We start from the raw sequence: 26,466 nt of genomic DNA, 5'->3' as shown, positions 1-26,466 counted from the left end.
GAAAGGAAGCGTACCTGATCTCAAATAATCTATTCTAATTCGACCGAGTGAAATCATTGGACGAGTCTTAAAACAATAATTCGTAAAGTAAAATGATTAACAAGATCGTAGCAACGTCTTTATCCTCCGCGTCGTAGGCTGCGATACATCGGTAGATGCGGCATAATATCGTGCTGACGCTTAGCATAAAAAGTTTCACGGGATGTTGCTGTTAATTGTTAAAATATATCTTAGAATACAACGCAATCGTATACTGATATAATTGCTATGACAATTTGCCTGTGGGTTTCTGAGCGCGATTAGGAGTAACGATGAGCACAATCGACAAAGCTCTTGTTTTTCTCTTGCAATATACATTTATCTTATCTTCTTGTGCCATTCATTGCTCATTCGACAAATATAAATTAGTAATATATATATATATATATATATATATATATATATATATATATATATATCTTTTTAATCATTTCAATTATTAAATAAATTTTTATCAACTTCGTATCGAAAGATCCATTTTCGCTAAATATAGAACATACTGATTCCATTGTTCGCGTATTTATGTTTTGTTAGAAACAAAAGAGTTTTCAAAGTGTTTTTACCAATACACACTATACGTGAGGTACGCAACAGATGAAAAAAAATTAATTTATTCTGTATAGTGCAAGAAAATCGTTCCCATGATTCCTCAGTGCTGAATCGTGCTCGTAATTCAGCGTAAAATCAGGAGCCTTAATGTCAACGCATAATTAATCTAACTATGTCTAACCAGTGGCGGCGTCAGCCTCACTCGCCGATTCGTCACCGACTTGCTCTAACTCCTCGTCCCTTTCTTCCGGAGAAACGAGACCCATCTTAGTCAGCATGTTAAAATCGTTCGTAAGATCGTTCACGTTCATCGCTTGCTCTGGAGTATCGCTGTGGCCACTGCTACTACTGCTACTGCTATTGCTTCTGCTTCTCAATCGCCCACCACTGGGTAAGTCTTGTTTCTCGGTATCAGCCTTATCGTCAGGAACTGAGACCTCGTTACGGAGCTCCGAAAGATTGCTTTGTGCGATGCGCAGTGCTGCCGCTGTCGCCGTCGTTGTCGTTGTCATCGATTGATCATCCTCGCGCTCTGCCGAATGTCGTCGAGTCTCCGCCGATGATCGTGAATCAACGCGAACGAGCTCGTAACCGATGTAATTGCCAGATTGCGTCGAGGCTGCATCCGAAACACGACGAACGGGTGCTTTGCTCGCGATATTGTCGCCGTCGCAAGCATTTTCCGAGTCGTCGGTTAGCCAAGGAACGCGAATGACCATGCGATCGTCATCCACATCGCACGCTGTCAACAGTGGAGCTTCAGCAACGGTACGACCGTCATCGTACTGCTCGTCCTCCCGGGCAACCTCGTCATCATCGTCATCGTCGACCTCATCCTTGTGTGCTAGCTTTGTTCTAAGTGGCGCTGATATATGCGCTTCTTCCAATTTCACGTGCTCGAAGAATCGCGTGAGAGCGTGCCGCTGGAGCTGGACTGCTGCTGTTGGCTTGCCTTCTGGCTGCTCGCGCAATTCCAGTTCGTGTTCCTCACGACAGAGCTGTTGTCGCAAGAGCGGACAGTCTCGGTCGTTTGCGCGGACGCCTCGTGACTCGCGTGCACAACTGGTGATGGTATTGGACTTGTTATGGCCTGGGAACAGTGAGTGGATGAAGTTTCTTGATCGGTGTTTGCTATAACCATCGAGATTCGCTGCAGCTGCTTCTTCTGCTGATCCGGTTGATCTTGGCCGTTGCTGTTCGTTGCCGTTATTTTCGACGTCGTCGCAAGAAGACAATAAGATTTCTGTTGGTCTGGTTGATTGATTGATACAGAGCTTGCCGCGTGTGAGTTTGGCCCAGGGCTTCTTGCCATTGAAGGTTGCTCGGTCCAGCTGATAGTCGTTCGAGATGGAGTAAAGAGAATTTGACAATTTTGATATTGGTTGGAGTGAGACTGCACGATTGGTTTGTTTCTTACGGTTGTTACGATCGTGGAACAGGGAATAGGTGATGACGGGATGGAGACCGGATTGAATGGTAGCGCTGCAACTACTGGTCGGCAATTGGTGGTTGAAAATGTTGGTTGTGGAGCGGTATTCGTCTTCGGTTTCACTGCTAGGAGACTGATTGGACCTTCCAATTGATTCGGTGATTTTTTTGATAATGAAATATGATTGATGTTTTTCTGGCTGGATACTGGTGGTACTTGGCAATTGATAGGAGTGGGACACCTCTTCTTGGATGTAGGTGATGTTCGGCCGTGAGTGGTGACTGACGATGTGATGGTTGCGATGTATGATGTTTTGTCGGTATTCGGTATCGAAGACCGAGGCGAGCTTGTCCTCTGACTGACTGACGTTTGAGGCGGAGACATTGTTCGCGGTGATCGGGATGAGGAAGGTTGAGGCAGGCAGCTGATTGATGCCGAAGACGGTGGAGAAGATGTGTTTTTTCTGAGCTGGATCAATTTTATAAAGTCCACTAGGCGCTTTATAGATCTCTGAGTTTTCTCTTGCTTTGCCAGTAAATCCTGACGCGTTCGCTGTTGTAGCTATTGCAAAAAAGACATAAATATTTTAGATATTTTGTCGAGGACTTTAGATGTAGCGTGAACTTTTGTTACAAATAAATATATGCAAATGTCCTCTCCAATTTTATTTTTGATTTTATAAATAGAGAATTGTGACAAAAAGAAAGTCATCTAGTACGTAGTTTTCACGCATATAAAAACTAAATGCGATAAAACATTAAATATTCGTATTCTATTAACATTGTAATTTGTAAAACTTGGAATTTCCAAAATAATAATGTAGCATGGTAATATCTTTAAATGTAAGACATTTTCGAGAAATCTAAAGAACATATGTAAATCTACAAAGTATACATTAAATATGAGATAATTCTTATCTTTATAGAATACTCTTTAATATTAAATATATATATTTCACATTAAATTATCGAAATTATACTTTATACGTTTTCCTCGGTATTTGCTTGAAATCTAAAATTTAACTTGGTAGAATGATTTTAATTTTAAAATAAGATTTCTTTGAGTCTAAAAAAATAATTAATAAAAATTGTAGATGGACATTTGCATATGTTTTTATCCAAAATAGCTTACAATTATAGCAACCTTTATCGCGTTACATATAAAAAGTTACTAAAATTGTTTGCCAAAAATTCGCGACAAAAGAAATCTAAAATTTTTAGTGTTATGCAGTTCTTAAATCTATGATACATGCATCATGCAAGCTAGTAGATTATTAGAAATCTAAATGTTTCTAACATTCGAAATAGCCAATAGTGTATTTCTAGTTTGCATACAATCCATAGTCTGTTCTTTTTAACTGTACCTCTTACAATTAAACTCACTCTTTCTTTCTTCATGTAAACTGTGTAAGAAGTACAACAAAAAAGAACAGATCATTAGTTTGGAAAAAAATACGCAAGTCTTTACAAATCCTCGTTAATTTATAAAGATTGTTAATTCACATGACACAATAAAACTTAAAATATACGTGAAACGTACTCTATGCAAGGTATATATTACACATATTTTTCATTATATCACGTAACGTTAGTATGTTACAGTTACGAAGAGACTTAGGCCAGGTCTACAATAAGTATAGTAATCCTTAACTCGTAAGAAATTAACTAATTATATTCGATTATTTTTATCACATTCAACTGTGATTGGTCAATTCCTTATGGCTTAAAACTTACTACACCTATTGTAGGCCCAACCTAAGTAATATATCGATTTTTCTTTCCTTATAAATATTTTTTCGGCAAGATAAATATCAAGATGTAAAATAAATATTTAGAAAACTGTTGTATTATTATTAAATAAAAGATGTTAAAAAACTATCAATAAAGATATTTAAAAAATTATTAAGCCCGTTTAACTATTAACTGTGAAGGTTGACTCGACTACACAGATTTGCATTTAAATTCCAATCTAAACGCCAGTTGGCTGATCCAGTCAGTTGACGCGTCATTACTATTGGTCCAAAATCGTAGTCAGCGATCAGGTCGTCCTTCGCAGTACGCAGTCTGATATGGGCTTTAGATATATATGAAGTACCTTACAGTTTCAATTATTGTGATAAATTTTTCAAATGTATTGCTAGTATTACAAAATAAAGAAAATCGATAGATAAAATAGAGATTCTTAGAGACTCGAGAAATTTTTTTAATATCCAAGGAACGTTTTGCAAGTTTTGTAAAATTTTAGAAATCTCTAACATTTTATACAATAATGTATGCGTGCATGCATGTGTATGTGTGTAATTAGAATGATTTTTAAATATATTTTAACGTGATCGGGAAATAAATCTAGATATCATATAAGATTTCTATCGTCATTGATACTAATAACAAAAAAGAAAATTAAATTTGAATAATCAGGAATTTTATATTCTTATTTATGCAATGATCAAATTACATCTATAGATCGTGCGAAGGAAATAAATGTTTAAAGAAATGAAGCTGGCTCATGAATGGAAAGAATTATCGATAAATAAAAATATATAAGACTGATCGATTCTTAATTAATGCATTTAAATAAAAAATATATTATAAAATAGTAAAAAAACATCGATATATATATATATATATATATATCGATGTTTTTTTACTATGTGATATATATATATATATATATCACATATTGAATATAATAGATCGTTTTTCATATTTATAAAAATATTTTAGACAACAGAATCGACTCGTCTTCATAAAACATATCACAAGAAAAAAAAAACGAAAACGCAGAGATCTTGCAGGTTTTTTGAATGAAAAAAACAAAAAGACAAAATTGTTTATAATTTACATAATCGTTCGAACTGAAGAGCATTCCAAACAAAAATAAACTTTATAATTTGTCTCTATACGGGCCAACAGGACGAACCTGGAGTGACTGGCCGAGTAGTTGTGAGCGTTTTTCCAACTCGTAAACCTGCAATCTCAGATCCGAGTTTCGCTCGCGCAGCTCATATCTTTCTCTCTCTTTTTCCTCTGCAAGATATTTTGCGTTCAATACACAGGTTGTTTTTTGTGTGCCCTATCGTGGACGATCGACCAAAAAGTTCTTCTTAATTGCAAATTCTTCGGCCGTAATCGAGAAGCCGGTCTCACACGCGGACACTTCTTCCGGCAGGTTGCCTCTCTCGTTTATTCAGTGCGTGCGTGCTTATGCTCAATTAAGTCTGCGGTAACGCTGCGATACCTCGTTGTATGTTAAATCTAGAAGTTATGGACTCATGTTATACAAATTCCTATATTTTATTTAAAATAATGTGCTTTGCGCCGATTTACCGGTCTTTCTTGATTTTATCTCGACCAAGTTCACGATATGCATCTTGTCGTTAACTCTACAATCCTCTAAAAAGGCAGCAAAAAAATTGCCGGTTTTCCTTTATAATCAAAAAATCGATAATTCCCGTTCGACTTGTGCTGCCGCAAAATGAGATAAGTCTACCGCGAACCTTTTCATAACTAAAGTTGTAGGAGCAAGAACTTTTTTGTCAATCACACGCTTAGTGCTATTAAAGAATTTTTTTTCTTTCAAGAAACCGAGGACGATTTACCGAATTTTTCGTCCTTTTTGTAACGTAGCAATTTGTTGTCGTCTTCCATCTCTTCCTTGATCTCTCCTACTTCATCTTTTTCGGTATCTTCTTCTTCATCCATTGCTAGTGTACATTTTGGACAAATTCTGGATGGCGGCGATGATCGGATGTGACACGAAATGTGATAGTTACTTGAGCAATTCTTGCATGTTGTTAACGAACCTACGAAATAACAAAGTGTGTGCGCATATACATTAAATATGTATGCATGTTTATATTCGCACAGACTTTTTCAATAAAAGTGTAAAAAAACTAATGATGTTTCTAAAATTAATGCCATATTTTTACCTGGATTTTCACAACAGATGCACACGATAGAGTCACTTCCAATCCTTTCAATGGTCAAGCTAGACGGCAATCCAGGTATGTGAACAGCTTTGTTATTCATCGACTGAACAGATTTGGCACTAGGTATGGACAATTGCATTTGATTGTCTTCCGTTTTATTTTTATTGACGAAGACTTTGCTGTCCGCGTTTCTGAGGATATTTGGTCTGGTAGTGGATTTTTGGACTGGGATCAACGACTTCGTTATCGTTTGCGCTGGTGGCGAGGTAGATTTGGTTGACTGAGTTTTGCTAGGTGGTGGCGACGGGCCGTTGATACGTGCGGTGGTCTGTCGGGTGTGAGGTGCATTTCCAGATTGTAAATACGAGTACCTCTTTCGCTTCTAAAATATATACATTAGATTTTAATATTAGATATTAGAATATCAGTTGTTAAATAAGTCAATAATACAAATTATCGAAAAGAAACTTATTTTTGTTTAAAGTATCTTAAATTTACTTTTTTAATAGTATATGTAGATGATTTAATTTATCTTTGTGTGTAATATTTCTGCAAAGGCCATGCTAATCTATCGTCCAAAACAAGTATCTATATGTAAAAGAATAATATATGGCTTCATTTAAGAGCAGTTGACTAATAGCATTGTTTGACAAATTGAAACTTTTCTATAGAATTTGTCAATTTCTAAAAATTTTTTGTTGCTGAAAACAAATCCGCAAACGAAATTGTATATCACATTTTTTAGAAAATTGAACTTAAAATCGTAAAAAATGGTATTTCACTTTTGAGTTACAATAGCTCGAAAATGTGATGGAGCAATTTTATTTGTGAATTTTATTTAAACAAAAAAAATTTATAAGGATTGACTTAGTCCGGTTCGTGATTCACTCTTCATATCAAACAGTGTTAGCAAGTTTCAGGTGCAACATAAATCTCGAACCTCATCCCATGTATGCTTCAGTTTTATAAGAGGTTGATTGAAAGAATATAAGAGGATAAAAGATAAGTCCGTGCATTTCAGGAACTCTATATTTCATGTAAGAATACGTACAAAAACGTTGATCTATACTTACGGATGGTTGCTCGAACAAGGAGTACACGAATTGCGGATTCGCTGTGCTACGACGTTTTCTTTCTACTCTTCTGTTCTGTAGCTCTATGCATTTGGACTTGGTAATAAGCCCGAGGCGATACAGGTAGTCGTATTTTTCAGGCGATTCGATGTCCTCTTCCTTTTGGACTTCTTGTTTGTCATCAGAATTCTCATCCAACGACACCTCAACGATATCTTCATCTTCGCCAGAGACAGTTTCCACTGAGCTAGGACGTAGCCTATAAAGAAACTTTCCATTGAAAATATTCCAAAACCTTTATAATTACAATAAATTTCAGTATATTAGTTATTTAAATAAAATTAGCTAAGTACTCTAGTATCTTTTCATAGAATACAAGAATTTAATCAAATTTTGAGAATAAGTTTATAATTAATATATATTAAATATATATATATAAGAAAATGCTTATTGTCGACACAACTGGCCAACCCTTGTTTAAAATTGTTGCACAATGTTTCGATCTAGATTTCAGATCCTTGTCAAATGAGAAAACAATCTCGGAGATTTGAGAAAAATTGATGTGGAAACACTATCTTAGTAGAATATGTATTTTGTGCACGGACTAATCCATAAGTCCGTGCACAAAATACAGATTTAAAATATATAAAGAGGTGTATAAAATACAAGTTAGTTAAGCTATTATTTTGTTTTTGTTTGTAAGCACATTTAGTCAAGTATCAAGACTTACGTGTTTTCAGTTGTCCAAATAATCGAGAAAATCTTTGTAAAAGTGTTGAAATAAGAATCAGACTGTACAAAGTCGCTGAAATTCTTAAGTCGTTACAGAAAAGCCGGCGGTCACTTTGTGACTAAAGTATATAAAAAGAGGAACAGAAGAAACCAGAGATCAACAATTAGATATATGTCATGATTTTATTGTTAATAATATTGAGATTTTCTATGTCCTTCTGTAAGTAAATAGTATTCTTATATTTCTTATAAAGAACATTTCTGCAATCTTTTTTTTCTTCTGTTACTCTCAACATGTAAAATGTTAAGTTTAGACTAATTGAAATTATGATTATTAGTTACTCTATGTTTACTGATTACAGAATAATTACTGTCGTATTTTTTTTATATCATTGCTGTGTTTTTTAATACATATTTTAACATGTCTTTGTTTGGCGTATGTATAATAAATTACAATGTTTAAATGTGACAATAGCTTAACTAATTTGTATTCTATACATTCTTTTATAAATTTTAAATTTATATTTCGCAAGCACATTTAGTATTTCCACATCGATTTTTTTCGAACTCCCTAAATTGTTTTTTCGATAAGAATCTGAAATCTAAGCAAAACGTGCAACATTTTGGAAAGATTTGGCCAGTTGTATCGACAAGAAGCATTTTCTTATTCTTTATTACTGGCGACAAGAAGTTTTAGTTTTATTTTATATATATGTAGAAAGTAATAATTTCTCCATTACTACTATCAGAAGATGGCAATGGTCAAAACTTCCATGACTCCCCTCCACTTTTCTAAGCTGGAGAACTTCTTTAACCAATTTACTGTTTCTTTACCGTACACAAGCTTACTTCGCACAATCGTTATCTTGTGAACCATGAACATCGCCATTCCTAACAACTTCTTCGTAGTCCTCCTTCGTCTCGAAACCATTGGTGGCCGCTTCATGCTTCGTTTCATTATTGTTCGTAATGTGATTGTTGTTGTTCAGGCCGAGGAGAGACGGGATAGAAATTTTCGATCCGTTCGCGTTGTCTGCCTTGGACTCTACCTCTTTGCGCAGCCGCTGCACGATCTGATTCTGTGTTAACAACCAGAGATATATATAGAATATACATCGTAGTGTTATTTAATAGTGCTGATTTCTAAAAGGAATCTTTAGAAACGACTTTCGACGTAACTAAGCGCATTAGCTTCAGTACGTTTTAGCAAAGCGCACGTGTACGACAATTTGGACAATCATTATAATTCTGTAAATTATTTATAAACGTAAAATAAACAGAGACAACAAATACTGCAGCGAGATAGAATATTAATGCATAATTTCGATTAAAATCATGAAGCCAGAATACGCGTTTATCCTGTATATATATTCAAAAGTTAACTTTCGCAAAGCTCTGGAAAGTTTCCGGCACTTTCGAAGTAAACGAGAAACCGACAAACCGTTGAAAAAAAATGGTTTGGAGAGTGCATAAGCGAGAAGAGCGGGACGAAGAGAGTCGAGCGAGGAGGCGCGAACGAATGAAAGAAGACGGAGATTTTGTAAAGAGAGCCGAAAACGTTTTCGCAGGACATTTTATTGATTTTGAACCGCTCCGTCTCTGCCTCCCGGCTTCTCTTCTCCTTCGCTCCCAAGTCGCTCTCGCTTCTTCTTTCTGAATTGTCGCCTCCCTCCATGGTCCGCTCGCACCCCCATACCCCGCGCGCGGTCGCGTCGCGCGCTTTCCCACTCTCGCAGCCTCTGCGTATCATCCCTCGTCTATCCTCCGTCCATTACATCCTATGGCTATTTATCTCGCCTGTTATCAACGTCGTCGAAGGAACGAGAGCGTTGTATTGGAAAGGAACGAGCGGGCACAGAGCTACGAGAGGAGTGACAAACACATTTCGCACTTGATCTTGGAATAATGAAGCCAACAAATTTCATTCACGCGCATCTTGTCCATTAGGGGTATCCGTAACTCGCCGTAACAACCCAATTTTTATATAAAAAAATGATCAATATGTTTAGTCGTTTTGCAGTCGGCACCACACGCGAATGATACCGCGGCACGATAAAGAGTCGTACTTTGTAAAAGTTAGACAAGGCATGCCAAAGTTTTTGCTATGCAGTTGCCAACACCTCGGATCAATAATAGCCCTGATCGATAATGTAACTTACACGGAATCTTTCTGGGATTTTATAGCTAATACATATATCTATGCATACGAAGAAAAGGAATTGTCGGTCTTCAAAGCGCAATCATTCTTAATCGTCGCAAACGCGTTTAACTTTAGTTGCATTTTCATACTCAAAATCGCAGGATCGATCTACCGAGAGATTGATCATGAAATTGCAGGGCCTCGTAACTTGAGAAGAAACGACGATGTATAGATGCCATCGCGAATCAACTATGTGCATGCGACACAAAAAGTCAATTGTCCGCGCTTACCTGGCATTTTCCCAAAGTTACGATGTGCACCTGAATTTTCTTTATCTGGCCGAGAATGCTTTGGTTCTGTAACAAGACAAAAGCAATTTTATATCATAGTCGAACATATCGTAACTGGAAACACGTAATCGGTCTAAATTAGGATGATTTGCGTGTATCGAAGTCCTTCTGGAATATTACGCGGGATAATTGTGTAATATTAATATGTTTATACGCATTCGCGTAATGCGAAACGAAAGCAAATAGATGATATGATTCAATCATAAAAAGTTAAAATTGATTTGGAATCGCTAACGAGAAGTCAACATTTTACGTAACAAAGTTATATATCAAGGACTTTTTTTTCTTTAGCTCGAATTATAATTGATTTAATAATTCGGCTTTTAAATATGTATAACGAAAAAGTTTCCTCAATAAATATCATCTATTACTACTAATTGCCGCGAGAGACGAAGTGTCTGGTCAAAGTTTGTTGCGCGCAGCGTGGCTTACGAGGTTCCAGAAGAATTGCACACAAACTCCTTCAAAGTTTCTCTATTGACTGTTTCCTGAAGCCTGTTGTAATTTCCAGATAAATCGTGTCAAATTGCAAATCCGCTGTGCAGAAATTCTGCACGGCGCGCATATTTATACATTTCATAAATATGTTAGATATTTAATAAGATTATAGACTCAATTATGGATCGAGTTCTAACTGTGAATAAAACTTGAGCGAAAGTAAATATTTTATATACCTACATATATTAAGAAAATTACAATTTTTTTACATTCTTTAATATTTTTTAATTATAATATGAAATCCATTTTTCAATCATAGCTGTCGTTTAGAAAGAGAAGCGGAAAGTAACTTTTCTAATAAACTCTCTTTCTAATGAGCTTTCTAATAAACTCTCCACATACCTCTTTAATAATTTCCTGAAATTATGATACTCTTAGTAGACTGTATTTAGTACAATACATGCAATAACATAGAGGAAGGTCGCTTTACTGGAATAAATTACCCAAACCTTCTTATTTCTTAGAAACTAAACATTACACTGTATTAATAATCAAAACATGATCTGTTTACAATTAAATAATTAAAGAAAAAAAACCCGTGATTTATTATACATTCATGGCTTATATAAAATCGAATACTGAAAAATCTAACTTTTATGTAGAGTCATATTACATGTTGTATCTTGAGGAACAGCCCAAGGTATTTGAATAATCGACAAAAAATGTTTTACATCAAAGTGAAAGGCTTCCAGGAATCTTCCCATACATGTAAATATTATATACAAATATTTCATATTAAACGTAAAGAAAAGGAAAAGCCTCTTGGCCAATTTTGTTCAATTTCTCAGATGTTTATTCTTGACTGCAAAAACATTAATTATTACAAAATATAAAACAATAAAAATGATTATATACATCTGAGATATGCATCTAACACTAAGACACTTTTTAGTTAACATTTGTTTTCAAAGTTTTATTTTTAACTTTTGTTAAAAAAATATTTAAAAAAACAAACAAAAAGGTGATGTGCTAATACCGATCATTTTTTCTACATTAAAAGCATATATATTAAGGTAAATTTAATTATGTACTCATAATTACGATTTATACATTTTTGAATATTTTTCTTAAATTTACAATCATATTATTAAACATAATATTTCTTTAAAGTTATAATTATATTAATATTAAATTCTTTTAGAGGTTTGAGTGTTAAATTTACACAAATCTATGAAAATCATTTTAACCTTCAACGATCCATAATTGGAATTATCATCTTATACATAAAAAAAGCAACCTTTATACTTTGTAAGAAAAAATACATGAGCTGCGTTCAACAGAAAAAACTTCTAACTGCGTTGTAAGATTCTTTAATATGATTAGTTTTTACTTTTGATTCGATAGAAATTAAGAGTAAAAACTAATCATATTAAGAAAAAATTTTATAGCAGTTGCAAAGTCGCTGAGTGCCAGTATCATACGATTAACGTCATTAAATGACAATGTATAATCGTATATCGAGCAATAAATTTAACGATACTTACATTTGGATCATTCTTCAGCTTTTCCACGCTTGTCTGCAATATAACGAAAAAATTGTATCAGTATCAACAACAAAAAAACAATAAGACACGTATATTTATTAAATATTATTATAAAAAAATAATAAGTTCTATATTTGTTATTATCGGGGAGCAAGACCGAGCGAGAAATAATTTAGAAGTATGTCACAATGTACGACTAACTGGAGCACGATGCGCCATTACGCAATTATACTCTCCCTCTCTCTCTCTCTCTCTCTCTTTCTCCCTTTGCCTCCATTAATTAATAAAGATGCAAATTAGAATCTCGCATTTAACATCTCGTTAATTTCCGTTGCGATTCGCATTTAAGTTTCTTCGCCGTTTCAGGAAGCAGGTTAATCACGATTTAAGCATAAGGAGGTAACTTGCGTTTGCATGTGAATTATCACGTAAAATGTACAATGCACATTCTTTTAATTAATGTGATTCTAAGTTACACCCACAATTAACGTAAATTCTCATTTATAGTACGACTTTCTTAATTATGTACATTTATAATTTTCTCTTCGTGTTTTCAAAAGCGATCCTTATAGTTTAAATATCATTAACATTCGTTACATTGATATTATTTTTAATTATATACAAGAATGCATATTATATTTTTTGCTGCATAATTATATATAATAATAGTCATACACATAATTCTTAATTATATTGCATTTTAAAAGAAAAGCCATTCTGTGACTAAAAGTAGTTGTAAAAACAATTTCACCGAGGAAATGGGAAGAGTTGCTCCGCCAGCAACTCTGTTTCTCTTCTGACGCGCAGGGAAATGGATTCCATTTTCTTTTTTTTTTTTTATCGCGGCACGATTGTCGAAGTAGAGCAATTCGTTCGGCGGTAAAAACTCGCGGAACTGGCGTATCGCGCAAAAGTAGAGGAGAGAACGACCTTGTCTCGTGGTCTCGCGGTAAAAGTAAATCAAGCGTGGACTCGACGACGACGGGGAAGCTTTCCCGGTGCGCAAGTATCGACTCGTACACCTGTCTCCCCCACCAGCGCGAGATATGCGAACTTTGCGTTACGTAAATCGCGTCCGGCGAAGATAGAACAATTGCAGCGTGGATAAACTTACAAGAACAATTCCTCTCGCGTCAATTTCTATGATGTAGATTAAACTCTCGGTTCGTCCTACCCTTTAGGTTCGTTCTTGGTAGCTGCACTGGTGCAATAAGTTAGAATGAGAAAAATATATATTTGTCTCACTCTAAAACAAAAAACAGAGGAGAGAACATTTGTTTTTTATTCCTGTACTGCTGCACTAGTGCAATAAGTTAGAATGAGAAAAAAAAATTTGTCTTACTCTAACTTACTGCACCAGTGCAGCAGTTCAGCGACAAAGAACAGGCCTTTTTATCTTTTTCCAGTTCTCTGAAGGTAAAGGGATCGAAAATATCGGCGGCGGTAGGAAGAGATCTACGTCATTAATGACCGCTGATCGCGACGATTTCGTCCCTCTTCCTGAATCCGCAGAATCACGGGAATGAGCCCGAAGGGTCGTTAAGCCGGGGAAAACTGATGCCAAAGTTTGCCGAACGTGCGCGCGGCTGCGTCGCGCGGGCGGCATCCTTCTCGGGTCTCGCGCGCGCAAAAAAAAAACAAGAAAAAGATGGAGGGGGCAGGGGAAAGCGCGCGGCCGGATAATTCGGAGAGTATCGATTGTCCGCGGTGTGGATAGCGTCGCCGCGCGAATCGAGTGGACGGCGCCCGTAGATTAGATTCGCGCGAACTTTCGGGACTTCTCTCGGCAAGCGCGAAATTAACGCGAGAGAGGGTAAGCGAGAGGGGAAAGGGAGAGGGAATCCTTTCGCTCTCGCGCGCGCGTGCCGCCGCGCGGGTCACTATCGCGGGCGCTCGGCACAAAGGAATCTAACACGGCGGTAAATATCGATACATTGTAAAAGATGGTGGAGAGACGTCTTTGGAATCTATATCGCGATTGTGGCGGGCGCTCCCTCGCCCGCCGCGCGATCAATGATCAACAAGTTCCCGGCCGCCGAGATAAATCGCTCGCGAAGACGCTGCTGGTAACTCGATCCCCCCCTCCCCCCACCGGCCGCGCGCGCGCGCGCGGCGAATTTCTCGGGTTGCGACGAGGCGTGTAATAAGAGCGAACGAGAGAGAAAGGAGGAAAGAGAGAAAAAGAGAGAGAAGGAGGGAGAGGAAAAACAAAGCGCTGGGCGGAGGAGGGGGGAGAGACGGGAGTAAATGGTTGTAAATAGTTGTAAATGTAACTTTCGACGTTCGCGCGCTGCCCTTCGCCCTTTCGCGATCGCAAAACTTCTCCGCTCCGATCCCGAAAGCGAGGGGCCTCGCGCGTACGCGCTTGCGCGCTCAAGTTACATCCGCGAAAGACGCCGTTGGCGGATCTATCGAGTTCGAGTTCGGTCTCGAGCGCTCTCGATCTATCGCATCGACTCGAAGAGGACTTTACGACTACGAGGGGATCGTCACACTCGCGTGCCCCTCGCGCGCACGGGGGGAAAAAAAATAAAAGCTTTCGATCGCCAAGGATAAATGTGTCGCGAGGAGGAGGTGAAGGAGGAGGCTCTTGTCTTCCTCCCCCTCTCAACCTCCTGCGGCCCGTTCCTCGATCGCTATCGCACACTCGCAGCATCGCAATCTTTCTCTCTCTCTCTCTCTTTCTCTCTGTCTATCTCTCTGTCTCTCTCTTTCTTTCAGGCTCTCGTTCTCTCTCTCTCACCTGATGCTCGAGTATCGCGCTATGCAGTTTCTGTTGCACGGCGAGGATCTCTGCGAACAGACTCTTGGATATTTCCATGCTTTCCGGTGGCAGGTGGTCAGCGGCACGTAGTGCTCCGTCCTCGGCGACAGCCCTGGCGGCAACGACGGCAACGGCGGCGGCGGCGGCGGCGGCGGCGGCGGCGGCGGCGGTGGCGGTGGCGGTGGCGGCGGTGGAGGCGGCAACCCCCCGATCCGCGTCGGCGGGAGGCGGGAGCGAACGGCGGGTGCGACTGGCCAACGCTCCTCTCGAAGAAGTCGCGGACTGCGAGTCCTCCGACGAGCGACGACAATGGTGGCGACGACGCGTTCCTAATGTAACGTAACGTAATGTAATGTAACGTAACGTAACGTCACGTCACGTCACTTCTTGTCTCTTCGTACGTGTGTTTGTCCGTCCGTCCGTCCGCCCGACCGTCCGTCCGTCCGGCCGCTCCAAACTTCGGCTGTTTCTTTCCGTCCGCGGTTATGTGTGCAAACGCGCCACCGAGAGCGTGCGTCTCTCTCTTCCTCACCGTTTCTTCTCTCGCTCTAGTCTCTGCCCTTGTCCTCCCTCGTCGTCTCTCGTGTCTCGCTCTTCCTCCTTTCGACGAAGTGCGAATTTATCGCAACGCAGCGCGATACACGCACGCACGCACGCACGCACTTACTTCTTGCCCGATTGTATTCTTCTTCTTCACACTTTCCCCGAGTTGTCGCGGGTTCGGTGTACCGAGAGTCGCGCGCACCAAAAAAAGAGTCCCAGTCTATGTCTCTCTCTGTCTCTCGTCGTCGGCGGCGGCGGCGGCGGCGGCGGCGACGAGAGCGTCTTACGCCTCTGCCATCGGCGCGCTACGCTGGTCCTCGCTCGAGTGCACCGAATGCGCACGGTCGTACCGAGCCGAGCCGAAGTTGATCGCGCGCGCGTGCCCTCCTCGCTCTCGCCCTGTGCGCTGCTCCCCGCAGTCCCGCTCACCCCTCCACACCACCTACCTACGTACGCGCGCGCGGCGCCCTTTGCCGATCGGCGGGGAGGTCGGCATCGTCGGTGGGTTTTCGCGCCAAGTGAAGTGAGATTCGGTTCGACTTGTTCCGACTTCGACTCCGTCATTTGGATCCTCTCTTGTTGTCCCTTTCTCCCTTTTTCCGTTTTGTGATCCGTTTTCCTCGTCACGTCGCACTTTTTACACTCGAAAACGACACGGACGGATATATAATTAAACATTGGAGGGAAAAAGGAGAGGAAAAAAAGAGTACGGAGAAAGTTCAGCTGCAAATAAACTCTCCCCCTCCTCCATCATGACTCATCTCACCGCCTTTAAATTCCCTGGTCCGTGGGACGAATCTCTAGATTAGTTTCTTCTAGGCGGTAACATTGGCAGTCCTGCCCGCTCGCGCTGCTATTGGACGATTATACGCGCGTGTCAATAATGATGTATGGCGCCTCGTATGAACTTGGTCGATAATTAATAATTCCTTTCATTAAACAATTTTGTAAGAAAATTGTATTTTTTGTAATTGAAAAGTTTAACAGTTACTTGTATATATAGTTTAATTAATTACTTAATTATTTTTATATTACTTAGTTTACCGATATTAAAGTTTTTAAATGAAATTCTATTTTGTGTGAAGTTTTTATTATTAAAAGGCTTTGATAGCTATAACTTAAACTATTAAAAATTTTATATAAATTTAAGTAATTTATAAAAGTTTTCATAAATTATATTAATTTAAATATTTTGAAAATATATGTTTATAACTAGTAAAATATATTAATATTTTATTTATCAATATAACTATCTGAATAATTAGCGTTTACCTTAGGTAATAAAATTTATGCTCTTTTGTTGCACATATTTCTTTGATAGCAAAATTTTCCATTAAAAAATATAATATATATTCATATATGTATAAGATCAAACAATTAAATACAATATAAACGATTATATATGAAACATTATAGATTATAATCACAATTTTTTTATAAAACCAATAATTTATTTTCTAATGGTATTTCTAATGGTTATTCTTATTATTTTTTTCTTTACACATGTAGAATATACAAAGATTATATAAGAAAATAAAAAACATATAGACACATTTTATATATATCTGGATAGTCAGTCATAAATAAAAATTTAATTATAATTATTATGATACAATAATATCTAGTTTGACAAGAAACTTGAACTTTTTTTTATAGTTGTTGCACAACTAATCATTAAAAAACACAATCACTGTCGTACCATTATCACATTTTTGTAATAAATCGTGTTATGATAAATTTTCTTAGACTTTTTATTATATACGAATTGGAACACTTTTTGAATGAATTCTTTATATATAAATACTGAAAAATCCTAAGATTTCTAATAAAATCTTATAAAAATCTAAAGTGATTAAAGTATTTTCTATGATTAAAGTATTTTCTAAAAATTCTAGAAATTTTAAAATATTTCAGAATTTACATACATGAAAAATTCTAAGTATACGTTTCTTAAGTAGACCTTTCTGAAAGAATGTACGTATTTTCGAAAAATGTTTCAATTCGTATAAAATTATTTTAAAAATTCTGAGGAAAAATATTATCATAATTATGAATCCTAAACCATCTAAATTTTAATTAACAAACTTTCGCAAGCTTGAGATCTTCAATAGTACTTTTTGTCGCTGGATATTCATCCAAATATTTTTTTTTTAACTTTTCTCTTGTTATTTATTTATTCCACGAGTGAGCTGATGGACTGCAGTGATATTTTGAATGTTAAACACCCACGATTTAAAAATTTTATTTGCTAGAAAGATATAAATCTCCAATCGGAATATCGATTGGACTTGGAGTGCGTCCCCCGCTGCACCAGTCGAGTTGTCCTCGCATCGATCGATCGGACTTTTAGGGTGCCGTCCCATTAAGCACGGATCGGAATGACGGAACGGATTCTGCTAGAGACAATTCTAGTGAATTCTTGATCCGGCTGTTCCATCCGATCGGAACGTGTATATTCCTCAATTCCGGACTGATCGGGCGGGTGTTTCTGTCCGCACAAGTTTTAAAACACCATTGTATTGGAAAAACATCATTAATAGACCTATTCTGTAACTCTTAACGACAGTTTGGTATCGTTACATTGTCGTTGCGCAACAATTTTTTTGTCATATAATATGTGCGCAACGACAATGTAACGATATCGACACTGTCGTTAAGAATTATAGAATAGGCCTACAGGGTATGAAGTTTTATTCCGAATTGTCTCAATTCACGTAATAGTGTGACAAGCTGAAATTCTATACCGAGATGAGTACCAACAATCACGGAAAAGGACCGGTATGATAATAATTTTAAATAGACATTGCATGGTCATTATATTCATTAATTATTATTATTCAGAACATATCACAGAATTATGTTCGCGTATTAATAGGTTGTAGGATTATAGTTTTGTTTGTTTTCCAAAAGAAAAACTTGAAATTGACACCTCTATTTAAAAAATGTATGTGGAAAACTACATTGACAAACCATCAAATGGTAGCAATACTTTCTTCTATATGACTGAACATTACTTGAACGTATATATATATTTTTTTTTGTTTCACAATGTAGTTTTACCACATAGTTTTTCCGTAGTTTTTACCAAATAGTTTTTGGCACGTTAATCTTTTCAATACGGACAACATTTCAAATATTATGCGATTCATGTTACATGTGTTCATATTTGTAGGCTGTAAAATGCGGTTACTGTGGGTGGTTAATGTTCGGGTCCTGTGCGGGAATTATAGGCCATGACTGCTTCAAAAGCTATGATGAAGATATTCATTTTATTGTTGTCGATGAGAAGGGTCGTGCTACAATGAGTAATTTTATTTGCAAGCAAATATTTTTCAACGTTTATCTGCAAATATTAAATATATTCAATAAATATACTCATTTATGTATAAATAGGAGTGAAGGAAGTAGAAGAAAATATAGCACCACCATCAGAGAGTAACAATGAGTCTACTCCGTATTCAACAGATATAATGGACGAGATGCTCATCGATGCCGTAGAGAAGAGACCAGGTCTGTGGAATCAAAAATTGCCAGTTAAAAGGCGAAGTCCTTGTGTACGAGGAGAATTGTGGGATGAAGTTTTCAATAATCTTGGTAAAATATATAATCATTTTAAAATGTAGGCAATTTGTTTGTTCTGACCAAACTGGCAAACTTTATTTCTTAACACACAAATTGACGTTTTGACAAATATAATAAAATAAAACTTACATGTTCTGTGCATCGATTGACAATAATAAATATAGTGGAGTGTCATAATCTAAAATAATTCCACTTGTATTTTATATTTTTAATTGACGCACAGAACATGTGTAAGTTTTATTTTATCATATTCGCTTGGATGTCAATAATTAACTTTATATATATTCAATATTAATTTTTCAGTTCTTTGATTTATATTTATTGCTGGCACAATATCTTAATTATAAATGAAATGTCTGTAAGAACATGTAAATATAACATATTTAAGAAGAATCGGAGTCTCGATCAGTCGAGACGTCGTGTTAATTAAAAGAAATAAAGTTTGTCAGTTTGGTCGAAACAAATTTTTTGTATTTTATTATTTATTGGCAAAGAACAAGATAAATTTTTCATTATAATTATTTTACTTTGTTTTATGAACTCATGAATATATATATTTAATCTGCACTCGCAAATGGGCTAATGTACATTTGTATTCGTGTAAGCGAGTTGAGTAATTTAAACTAGGGATTTTCAGGTTTTAAGGATGTAGCGTGGATGAAATCTCGGTGGACGTACCTGAGGGACTGCTACTCAAAAGCTCGCAAAAAAATGAAAGGTTACGTACGCAGCGGATCGTGTGCGGAAGCGGGGCATCCGCAAAAAAGTACATTTCGTTTCTATTCAAGGATGCAATTTCTAGACGATGCTGCACAAGAAACCTCGTATGTAATAACTTGTCTTATATATAGACTTTAGAATATAAAAATTGTATATTTTTTTTACATGTTTTTACCGACGTATAGTTGTCAAGCAAATTAAAAATTATTTAAAATTATCTTATCCAATTGTTTGAAAATTATTTGGAGGTATTTGGAAAATACTTTTTAGAGTTTGAAAAACCATACAATAATCACAATTAAGTTAGTTTTTTAAATTAGTCCTTTAAATTAATCATTTAATTAGTCTTTTAAATTAGTCTCTTGCTGTCAAAACTTGTCTTTTATTGTACAAAATACAATTGTTTCTTGTTTTTTACAAACAATCAAAATATTTTGATACTTTATTCAAATGATTTTGAAGCGATTGGATTAAAAAAATTTTTTTTTTGACACTGCCAACTATACGCTTTTTTAATTAAACCAATTATACGGTCATGTCTTTGTTGTTCAATTTTAGTACAACGAGCTCTCTACCACGGAACATATGTCGTGACGAAGATAGTACAATGAACCTGAACGATTCGGAATCCCAGGAACATAATGTGTCTTCTCCTAGAAATTGTTCCACGCCAGACACTCCTGAAAGACCGGAAAATTCGGCTAATTGCAGACCACGAGAAAAAAAAAGTGAGCTAATTATGAATAATCGATAATTAACATTTTTTATAAATTTCATAATTTATTAATAATCTTCATACTTTTCATAACTCTTAATAAATTGTTATATTGTGCACATTTTTCAGAAGAATTTGTCTTTTGTAATAATCTCAAATCGATCTTTTTAATGTGCATTTTCTTATATTTATACTATTTTTTTAGTATTTGATTTGTTTTTAGGGAGCGTCCCAGATGTACACAGATCGAAACGGACACCACCAATTAGATTGCTGAGTTAGTTTGAGTTAGGATAAATTTATAGAATTTGATTGGTGATGTCCGTTTTGATCTGTGTGCATTTGGGACTCACTAATTTTTTTATTATAATTGTGTTACTTTTTTCATGGACAATTAGCTCTGTTTAACAATGTATGAAAATGTAGGAAAATGTATTACTTTGAATGCATTAAAAAGAATTTTTGTGTTACAGGAAAACAGGATGACTCCGATACGCAGGCACTGCATAATAACATATTGCAGCAGTTACTTGGTGAAAATGCACCAAAGAAGGATGCAGTAGACAGTTTTCTGGAGCAGGTGGGAGATATCCTGCGTAGATTAAGCTATCTCCGAAGAAGGCAACTACAAGTAGAGCTGCTGCAGCTCGTTCACAGAGCAGAAGACAAACAATTAGCGGAAGCGGAACTTCATAGGCGATAAATTTTTTGTATTATTATTATCTTTATTTTTCTACCAATACATTTTATATTAAAACATTTATTTCTATTTCAATAAAACGTGATAAGTAGTTCATATTTGAGTATAAAAGAAATTAATATTTTGTTGTTACATTACATATACATGTACGTAAGTTCAAAGTTCAAAACAATGAGGTGTAGGATATTATATCTTATTTTCTTTGAGGAATATTGTGTTTATAGGGACATAATAGAAATTTAATACTCATTGTTTAGTGCTTTTCTCCACTGCCAATCAAGTGGATTTGAAGTTTCGAAATACGTAGCAAAAGCGTCTCTAATTCGTATGGCTTCAACGTTCCTTCGCACACTGCAATTACGTAGATTTTCAATTCCAGTCGACGTTACATTTCGCTCATTGCTACTTAAAACAGAATAAGTTCTTTCTGTTGACTCTAATTGAAGTTCGCGTTTCATAAGAAAATTATGTACAGCTGTTGCAGCTTGAACGGCTAATTTGGCCGTTGAAATGTGAGCGATAATTGGTCGACGAAAAATTCGCCACCTTGCCGCTAGTATCCCAAATGAGCATTCTACAGTTCTTCGTGCCCGACTTAATCTATAATTAAAAATTTTCTTTGTAACAGTTAAGTTCCCACTTCGAGAGTATGGCCGCATCATATAAGATGTTAGTGGAAATGCTTCGTCCCCTACTATGACATATGGAAATTTGAATCCACTATTATCCAAATGCCTATCCGGAGGCAGTTGAAGTGAATTCGTATCCAATAAATGAGCAAGATTACTGCTAGCAAACACACCCGCATCGCTACGTCTCCCTTCCGCTCCAATGTCCACGATGCTGAAGCAACAATTTGCATCACTCACAGCAAGTAGGTTGATGCTGTGGTTACCTTTATAATCATAACAGGACGAGCCACTATTCGGTGGTGCCTACAATTAACAAGAATACAATGTCAGATTTATAAAAACTGTACAAAAAATGGTTGTATCAGATACGTACCTGAACGTTAATGTGCTTCCCATCTAAAGAGCCAATGCAGTTTGGAAATTGACAAATTTCCTGAAATTCGTCAGCAACCTGTTGCCAATTTTCAGTGGTGGGTTGCAGAAAAACTTTATCCTTTAAGACCTCCCATAATGCAGTGCAAGTTTCCCTTACGATTTTTGATGCTGTATTGGATGCAATACGAAATGCATACGAATGAGATGCAAGACTGTCACCGGATGCTAACCAGCGCAATGTCAGCTGCAATCTTGTACGAGGTGAAATTGGGATTCGACAAATTTCTTTTTTTTTAATACGTGGTTCAACTAACATTAGTAGTTCTTGAAATGCTTCCGGAGTCATTCTGAAGTAATTGAAGAACTTTTCACGATCGTTTATTTGCATCTCAACAACTAAATTGTCACTTGCACCTTGCAAATGCCTCATTACGTGCGTGAACATTGGCCGTACCCAGAATTTCCGTTTCTTTCTAATAATTTTCTGCTTTTGCAGAAAAACAAAACCTAAATACAATTTCCGCACTCTCTCGAACACCGATACAGCATGCCAAGTTGGCAAATTCTTCGCCGTTTGCAGTTTTTTTAACATAATTAATAAGATTGTTTTTTCATTCATCTCGTTATGTGTTTCAAAATATATTTTTATACAAGCTCCAGCAAGCTGATATTCAGATATGAAAGGATGTCCAGATATAGATGTAGAATCGTCTAAACAATACGACTTCGCCAAAATATATAATAGTTAAAATCACAAACTTTGGGTCCAAAGAGCACGTACGCACTTCCACGTTAAAATTAAACCTGTCTAATATTACATATATTATTTACGTTTCTTACAATTTCTCCTCTCAACCACGGATGTTCCGTTCCGTAAAAAATTTCTCTACCCGTCCCATGTAGCAAAAACGGAACGGAATCTGGTTATAAAATATATTTTATTCTTACAATTCAGTATTTCAGAGTACTTACATCAATGTTATTGGCAAGATAATTAAACAAATTATGTATGTTATCGGTTCAGTCGCATCAAAATAACGAAATATCAATGAATTAAGCGTATTAACTTGCGACCGATGTGACATTCCGTTCCGTTTTAGCTATATGGGACTGGTAGAGCAAATTTTTACGGAACGGAACTGGAACGGATCGCTCAATTCTAGTGAGAAATCCGATCCGTCATTCCGATCCGTGCTTAATGGGACGGCACCCTTAGAGCGGGAAAAGGAATCGGAGCTAATAGGAGTGTACTTCCCGTCGGTCAGCTGATCGCCATTTAATCCTAACCAAACAAGTTGATTTCTGCACGACGTCGAGAGGGTTAGGACTTGGGACGAAACATGGAAACACGAATAAGTGCGCAAGATTTGAAGTGGTGGTTGGCAATTATCTCGACGAATTCCCTTCCCTAATACGCGGTCGTATCTACCGATTATTCGCCATTGATAAGCTTAGCTTAACCTGGAAGAGGTTCGAGGAAAGTCATTTTTCCACGGTTGCTCCGTCACCGAATTGTACCGAGTCGATTCATCGATACCCGGCGTATGTCACACTCATGAGTCGCCGCCGATGACACGTCTACAATTCCACACGTGTACATACACAACATGTCCGCGCTACGGTGTGATTAGCCGAGTTAGCGTTAGTTTCCCTCGCCGACTCGGAGGACTTGGATGATCGCCGCATCCTCTCACGAGAATACGGGAATACTTTGGAATTATTCGGTTTATTTAACTTGGTGCAATCATGTTGAAGGCTGTTATCTTAATCGGAGGTCCTTTAAAAGGTTTGTATTGGTCACTCAATTATGAAATTATAATTGAAATTGAGAGTTAAAGAATTGTCAAGATTAGATATTAAAATTATGTAATTATACATTTTTATTATGTATATTTGATAATACAGTTGACCCTATGTAATCTTTTGTTTTCACAATTGGATTATGCAATGTTTTTATTATTTCATCATCATCAGTAGTTTTTTCTTTTATTGTAAATCTATTATATTTATTATATTTTTTAAATATCTATTACATGTATTTTTTTAAATATAAATCCTTAATATAAATATAATTTATTGATTCTTTTAATGGAGAGAAGGGATATTTGATTCAGTTCTTATTTTTGTATGTTTATTAAGTTGATCTAATTTTTTTGCAGGGACTAGATTTAGACCTCTGTCCCTGGACATTCCAAAACCATTGTTTCCAGTGGCTGGATTACCCATGATACAGCACCACATTGAAGCCTGCACCAAGATAGCCGGGCTCAACGAAGTGCTGCTAATCGGAGCGTATCCCAAGAACGATCTGGCTCAGTTCGTGCAGGAGATGTCATGCATCTATGGCATAGTCATTCGGTATCTTCAAGAGTTCACACCTCTCGGGACGGCAGGTGGCATGTATCACTTCCGCGATCAGATCCGTTCAGGCAGCCCAACCTACTTCTTTATTATGAACGGGGACGTCTGTGCTGACTTCCCTCTGCAGGAGATGCTGGAATTTCACAGCGGTAAGCAAGCGCTGCTCACAATTATGGCGACGGAGGCGACTCGGCAGCAGTCATTGAACTACGGGTGTATGGTTCTCGGGAAGGATGGTGGAGTAGCACATTATGTGGAGAAGCCCTCGACATTTGTTTCAACTCTGATCAATTGTGGGATATATCTCGCGTCGCCGGAGATTTTTCAAACGATGGCGGACGTCTTTCACTCTAATCAGCAGCAAGATCACACAATGTAAATTATTTCTTACTTTGATTCGCAATAATAGAAGGTCTGTTCTTTTTTTAAATATATTCTTTTTGTGACTGCAGGCAGCTGTGTTGCAACGGCAGAGATCCAGCGCACATTGCGTTCGAGCAGGATATACTGACGCGACTGGCAGGATCTGGCCGGCTGTTCGCTCTACCTGTGTTCAGATGGTGGTCGCAGGTGAAAACCGCAGGTTCTGCGATATACGCCAATCGACATTATTTGGCACTCTACAAACAAAAGCAGTCGAGTCGTCTGGCTTCTACGAGTAAGAATTCCTGTTGCATCATAGGGGACGTGTACATTCATCCGTCAGCTTCCGTGCATCCGACTTCTGTGGTACGAGGACTAAATTGTCCTGCATTATGGATTTAAAAATTTGCTCGCCTGTTTTGACGTAACTTTTCTGTTTAACTTATAGTTAGGTCCAAATGTGAGTATAGGCCCGTACACGACAATCGAGGCTGGCGTGAGAATCAGAGAGTCGATCGTGTTGGCCAACGCGCACGTACAGGCTCATTCCCTTATTCTTCACAGTATTATAGGGACGGGCACCAACGTAGGCGAATGGGCACGCGTCGAGGGGACCCCGTGCGATCCCAATCCTAATAAACCGTTCGCGAAAATGGACAACCTGCCGTTGTTTAACGTCAACGGCAAGCTAAATCCTTCCATTACTATACTCGGTAAATAGAAAGATATACTAAAAACTTTTTCTATGTACAACTACAATTATGAACATTTATTATTATTTTTTTATTATTACTTTACCTTTTTAGGTACCAGCGTGAGTTTGGCAGCGGAAAAAATTTTACTGAATTCCATTGTTCTACCGCACAAGGAGCTTACGAGAAATTACAAGAATGAAATTATTCTTTAATGAACGAACGGTCTGTTGTCATGAGCCTACAGCATATAGTGGTTTAGATGTTAATGAAAGAGTCGCATAAACGATGAAACGCTAAGTATATACAATGTAACTTTTGGAGGCTTTTTGTTGAATTGTGATTACGAATTTTTGATAATTTCATAATATAAGATGTTAATCTAAGATTTTTATACATTATACATTGTGTATCATGTGGAAACTATAAGTTATGTACATATGGGCAAGTGGTAAAGCACAAAATTTTTACTCTAATACAAGTTTGTACATATCATACATATTTCGTCTATTCATGAACGTTATTCTGATACATGCGAAAAATATTCCTCTGTATTTTCATAAGGTCATCAATTTTCGCTCGTAGATTTTATTAAAAAGGCACACATGCGCATGCCGCGCGAGATTGTGCGATGAAGCGAAGCCCCCCGAATCCGCATCAGCCCTCGCGATATCGAGACGATCGGTACGCGGGAGGAAGAATAACCGGAAAAAATCTCCGGACGCGCACGGGCCGCCTAAGGTAAGGCTCGCTCTCGCGTTCCTCACCGGCGGCGCCAGGTGTTTACGGCGGTAGTA

The 26,466-nt window shown here is 37.3% G+C and overlaps 4 protein-coding genes and 1 long non-coding RNA gene across 12 annotated transcripts in view; 2 read left to right on the top strand and 3 right to left on the bottom strand.

Moving 5' to 3' along the window:
• LOC118646898 overlaps positions 1–21,342 on the top strand; it is a 260,967-nt gene extending 239,625 nt beyond the window's left edge. For 2 of the 6 annotated variants that reach the window (XM_036290808.1, XM_036290810.1), the window contains 5 exons: positions 18,702–18,834; positions 18,923–19,123; positions 19,749–19,935; positions 20,390–20,559; positions 21,020–21,342. In XM_036290808.1, the coding sequence (XP_036146701.1) occupies positions 18,702–18,834; positions 18,923–19,123; positions 19,749–19,935; positions 20,390–20,559; positions 21,020–21,249 (921 nt within the window). In that variant the 3' untranslated portion in view covers positions 21,250–21,342. Of the gene's footprint in view, positions 1–15,018; positions 15,321–17,781; positions 18,308–18,701; positions 18,835–18,922; positions 19,124–19,748; positions 19,936–20,389; positions 20,560–21,019 lie in introns of those variants that run through there. The other 4 variants (XM_036290805.1, XM_036290806.1, XM_036290807.1 and 1 more) reach the window with 4 other exon arrangements.
• Positions 517–15,099, bottom strand: LOC105835336 (mucin-5AC). Of its 2 annotated transcripts, XM_036290800.1 has the most exons (9): positions 14,966–15,094; positions 12,223–12,255; positions 10,181–10,246; positions 8,600–8,829; positions 7,019–7,277; positions 5,946–6,327; positions 5,616–5,819; positions 4,937–5,043; positions 1,416–2,578 (listed from the first exon to the last, which is right to left on the bottom strand). In XM_036290800.1, exons 1-9 carry the CDS (start codon positions 15,041–15,043, stop codon positions 1,478–1,480), a joined length of 2,460 nt encoding a protein of 819 aa, XP_036146693.1. In that variant the 5' UTR covers positions 15,044–15,094; the 3' UTR covers positions 1,416–1,477. The 2 variants fall into 2 exon arrangements, with proteins under 2 accessions (XP_012533947.1, XP_036146693.1); XM_012678493.3 differs by lacking the exon at positions 4,937–5,043 and having other exon boundaries at positions 517–2,578; positions 14,966–15,099.
• LOC118646900 lies at positions 5,077–5,607 on the bottom strand. The gene is made up of 2 exons (XR_004964298.1): positions 5,344–5,607; positions 5,077–5,271 (listed from the first exon to the last, which is right to left on the bottom strand). It is a non-coding gene; the product is annotated as an uncharacterized LOC118646900 (long non-coding RNA).
• Positions 21,251–22,906, bottom strand: LOC118646897 (protein ALP1-like). 2 transcript variants are annotated; one of them, XM_036290803.1, is made up of 3 exons: positions 22,252–22,906; positions 22,049–22,181; positions 21,251–21,846 (listed from the first exon to the last, which is right to left on the bottom strand). In XM_036290803.1, the coding sequence occupies exons 1-3, from the start codon at positions 22,870–22,872 to the stop codon at positions 21,842–21,844; spliced, it is 759 nt and encodes a 252-aa protein (XP_036146696.1). In that variant the 5' UTR covers positions 22,873–22,906; the 3' UTR covers positions 21,251–21,841. The 2 variants fall into 2 exon arrangements, with proteins under 2 accessions (XP_036146696.1, XP_036146695.1); XM_036290802.1 differs by having other exon boundaries at positions 21,251–22,181.
• A 991-nt stretch (positions 22,907–23,897) lies between these two features.
• On the top strand, positions 23,898–26,166 carry LOC105829374 (mannose-1-phosphate guanyltransferase alpha). The gene is made up of 5 exons (XM_012668149.3): positions 23,898–24,039; positions 24,413–24,989; positions 25,067–25,343; positions 25,426–25,690; positions 25,784–26,166. The coding sequence occupies exons 1-5, from the start codon at positions 24,000–24,002 to the stop codon at positions 25,882–25,884; spliced, it is 1,260 nt and encodes a 419-aa protein (XP_012523603.1). The 5' UTR covers positions 23,898–23,999; the 3' UTR covers positions 25,885–26,166.
• The last annotated feature ends 300 nt before the right edge of the window (positions 26,167–26,466 follow it).

Source organism: Monomorium pharaonis, chromosome 8, assembly GCF_013373865.1.
Source record: "Monomorium pharaonis isolate MP-MQ-018 chromosome 8, ASM1337386v2, whole genome shotgun sequence".
Taxonomy (NCBI): domain Eukaryota; kingdom Metazoa; phylum Arthropoda; class Insecta; order Hymenoptera; family Formicidae; genus Monomorium; species Monomorium pharaonis.
Note: the sequence above shows the minus strand (reverse complement) of the source record. Positions and strands in the feature narration are given on the sequence as shown.

Excerpts from the sequence above, each read along its gene's own strand:
- LOC105835336 (XM_012678493.3), bottom strand. The coding sequence starts at position 15,043 with ATGGAAATATCCAAGAGTCTGTTCGCAGAGATCCTCGCCGTGCAACAG. Across the intron at positions 12,256-14,965 it reads GCGCGATACTCGAGCATCAG|ACAAGCGTGGAAAAGCTGAA; the intron begins GTGAGAGAGAGA and ends GTTATATTGCAG. Across the intron at positions 10,247-12,222 it reads AGCTGAAGAATGATCCAAAT|AACCAAAGCATTCTCGGCCA; the intron begins GTAAGTATCGTT and ends GTCTTGTTACAG.
- LOC118646897 (XM_036290802.1), bottom strand. The coding sequence starts at position 22,872 with ATGAATGAAAAAACAATCTTATTAATTATGTTAAAAAAACTGCAAACG. Across the intron at positions 22,182-22,251 it reads GGAAGCACATTAACGTTCAG|GCACCACCGAATAGTGGCTC; the intron begins GTACGTATCTGA and ends TGTTAATTGTAG.
- LOC105829374 (XM_012668149.3), top strand. The coding sequence starts at position 24,000 with ATGTTGAAGGCTGTTATCTTAATCGGAGGTCCTTTAAAAG. Across the intron at positions 24,040-24,412 it reads AATCGGAGGTCCTTTAAAAG|GGACTAGATTTAGACCTCTG; the intron begins GTTTGTATTGGT and ends ATTTTTTTGCAG. Across the intron at positions 24,990-25,066 it reads CAGCAGCAAGATCACACAAT|GCAGCTGTGTTGCAACGGCA; the intron begins GTAAATTATTTC and ends TTGTGACTGCAG.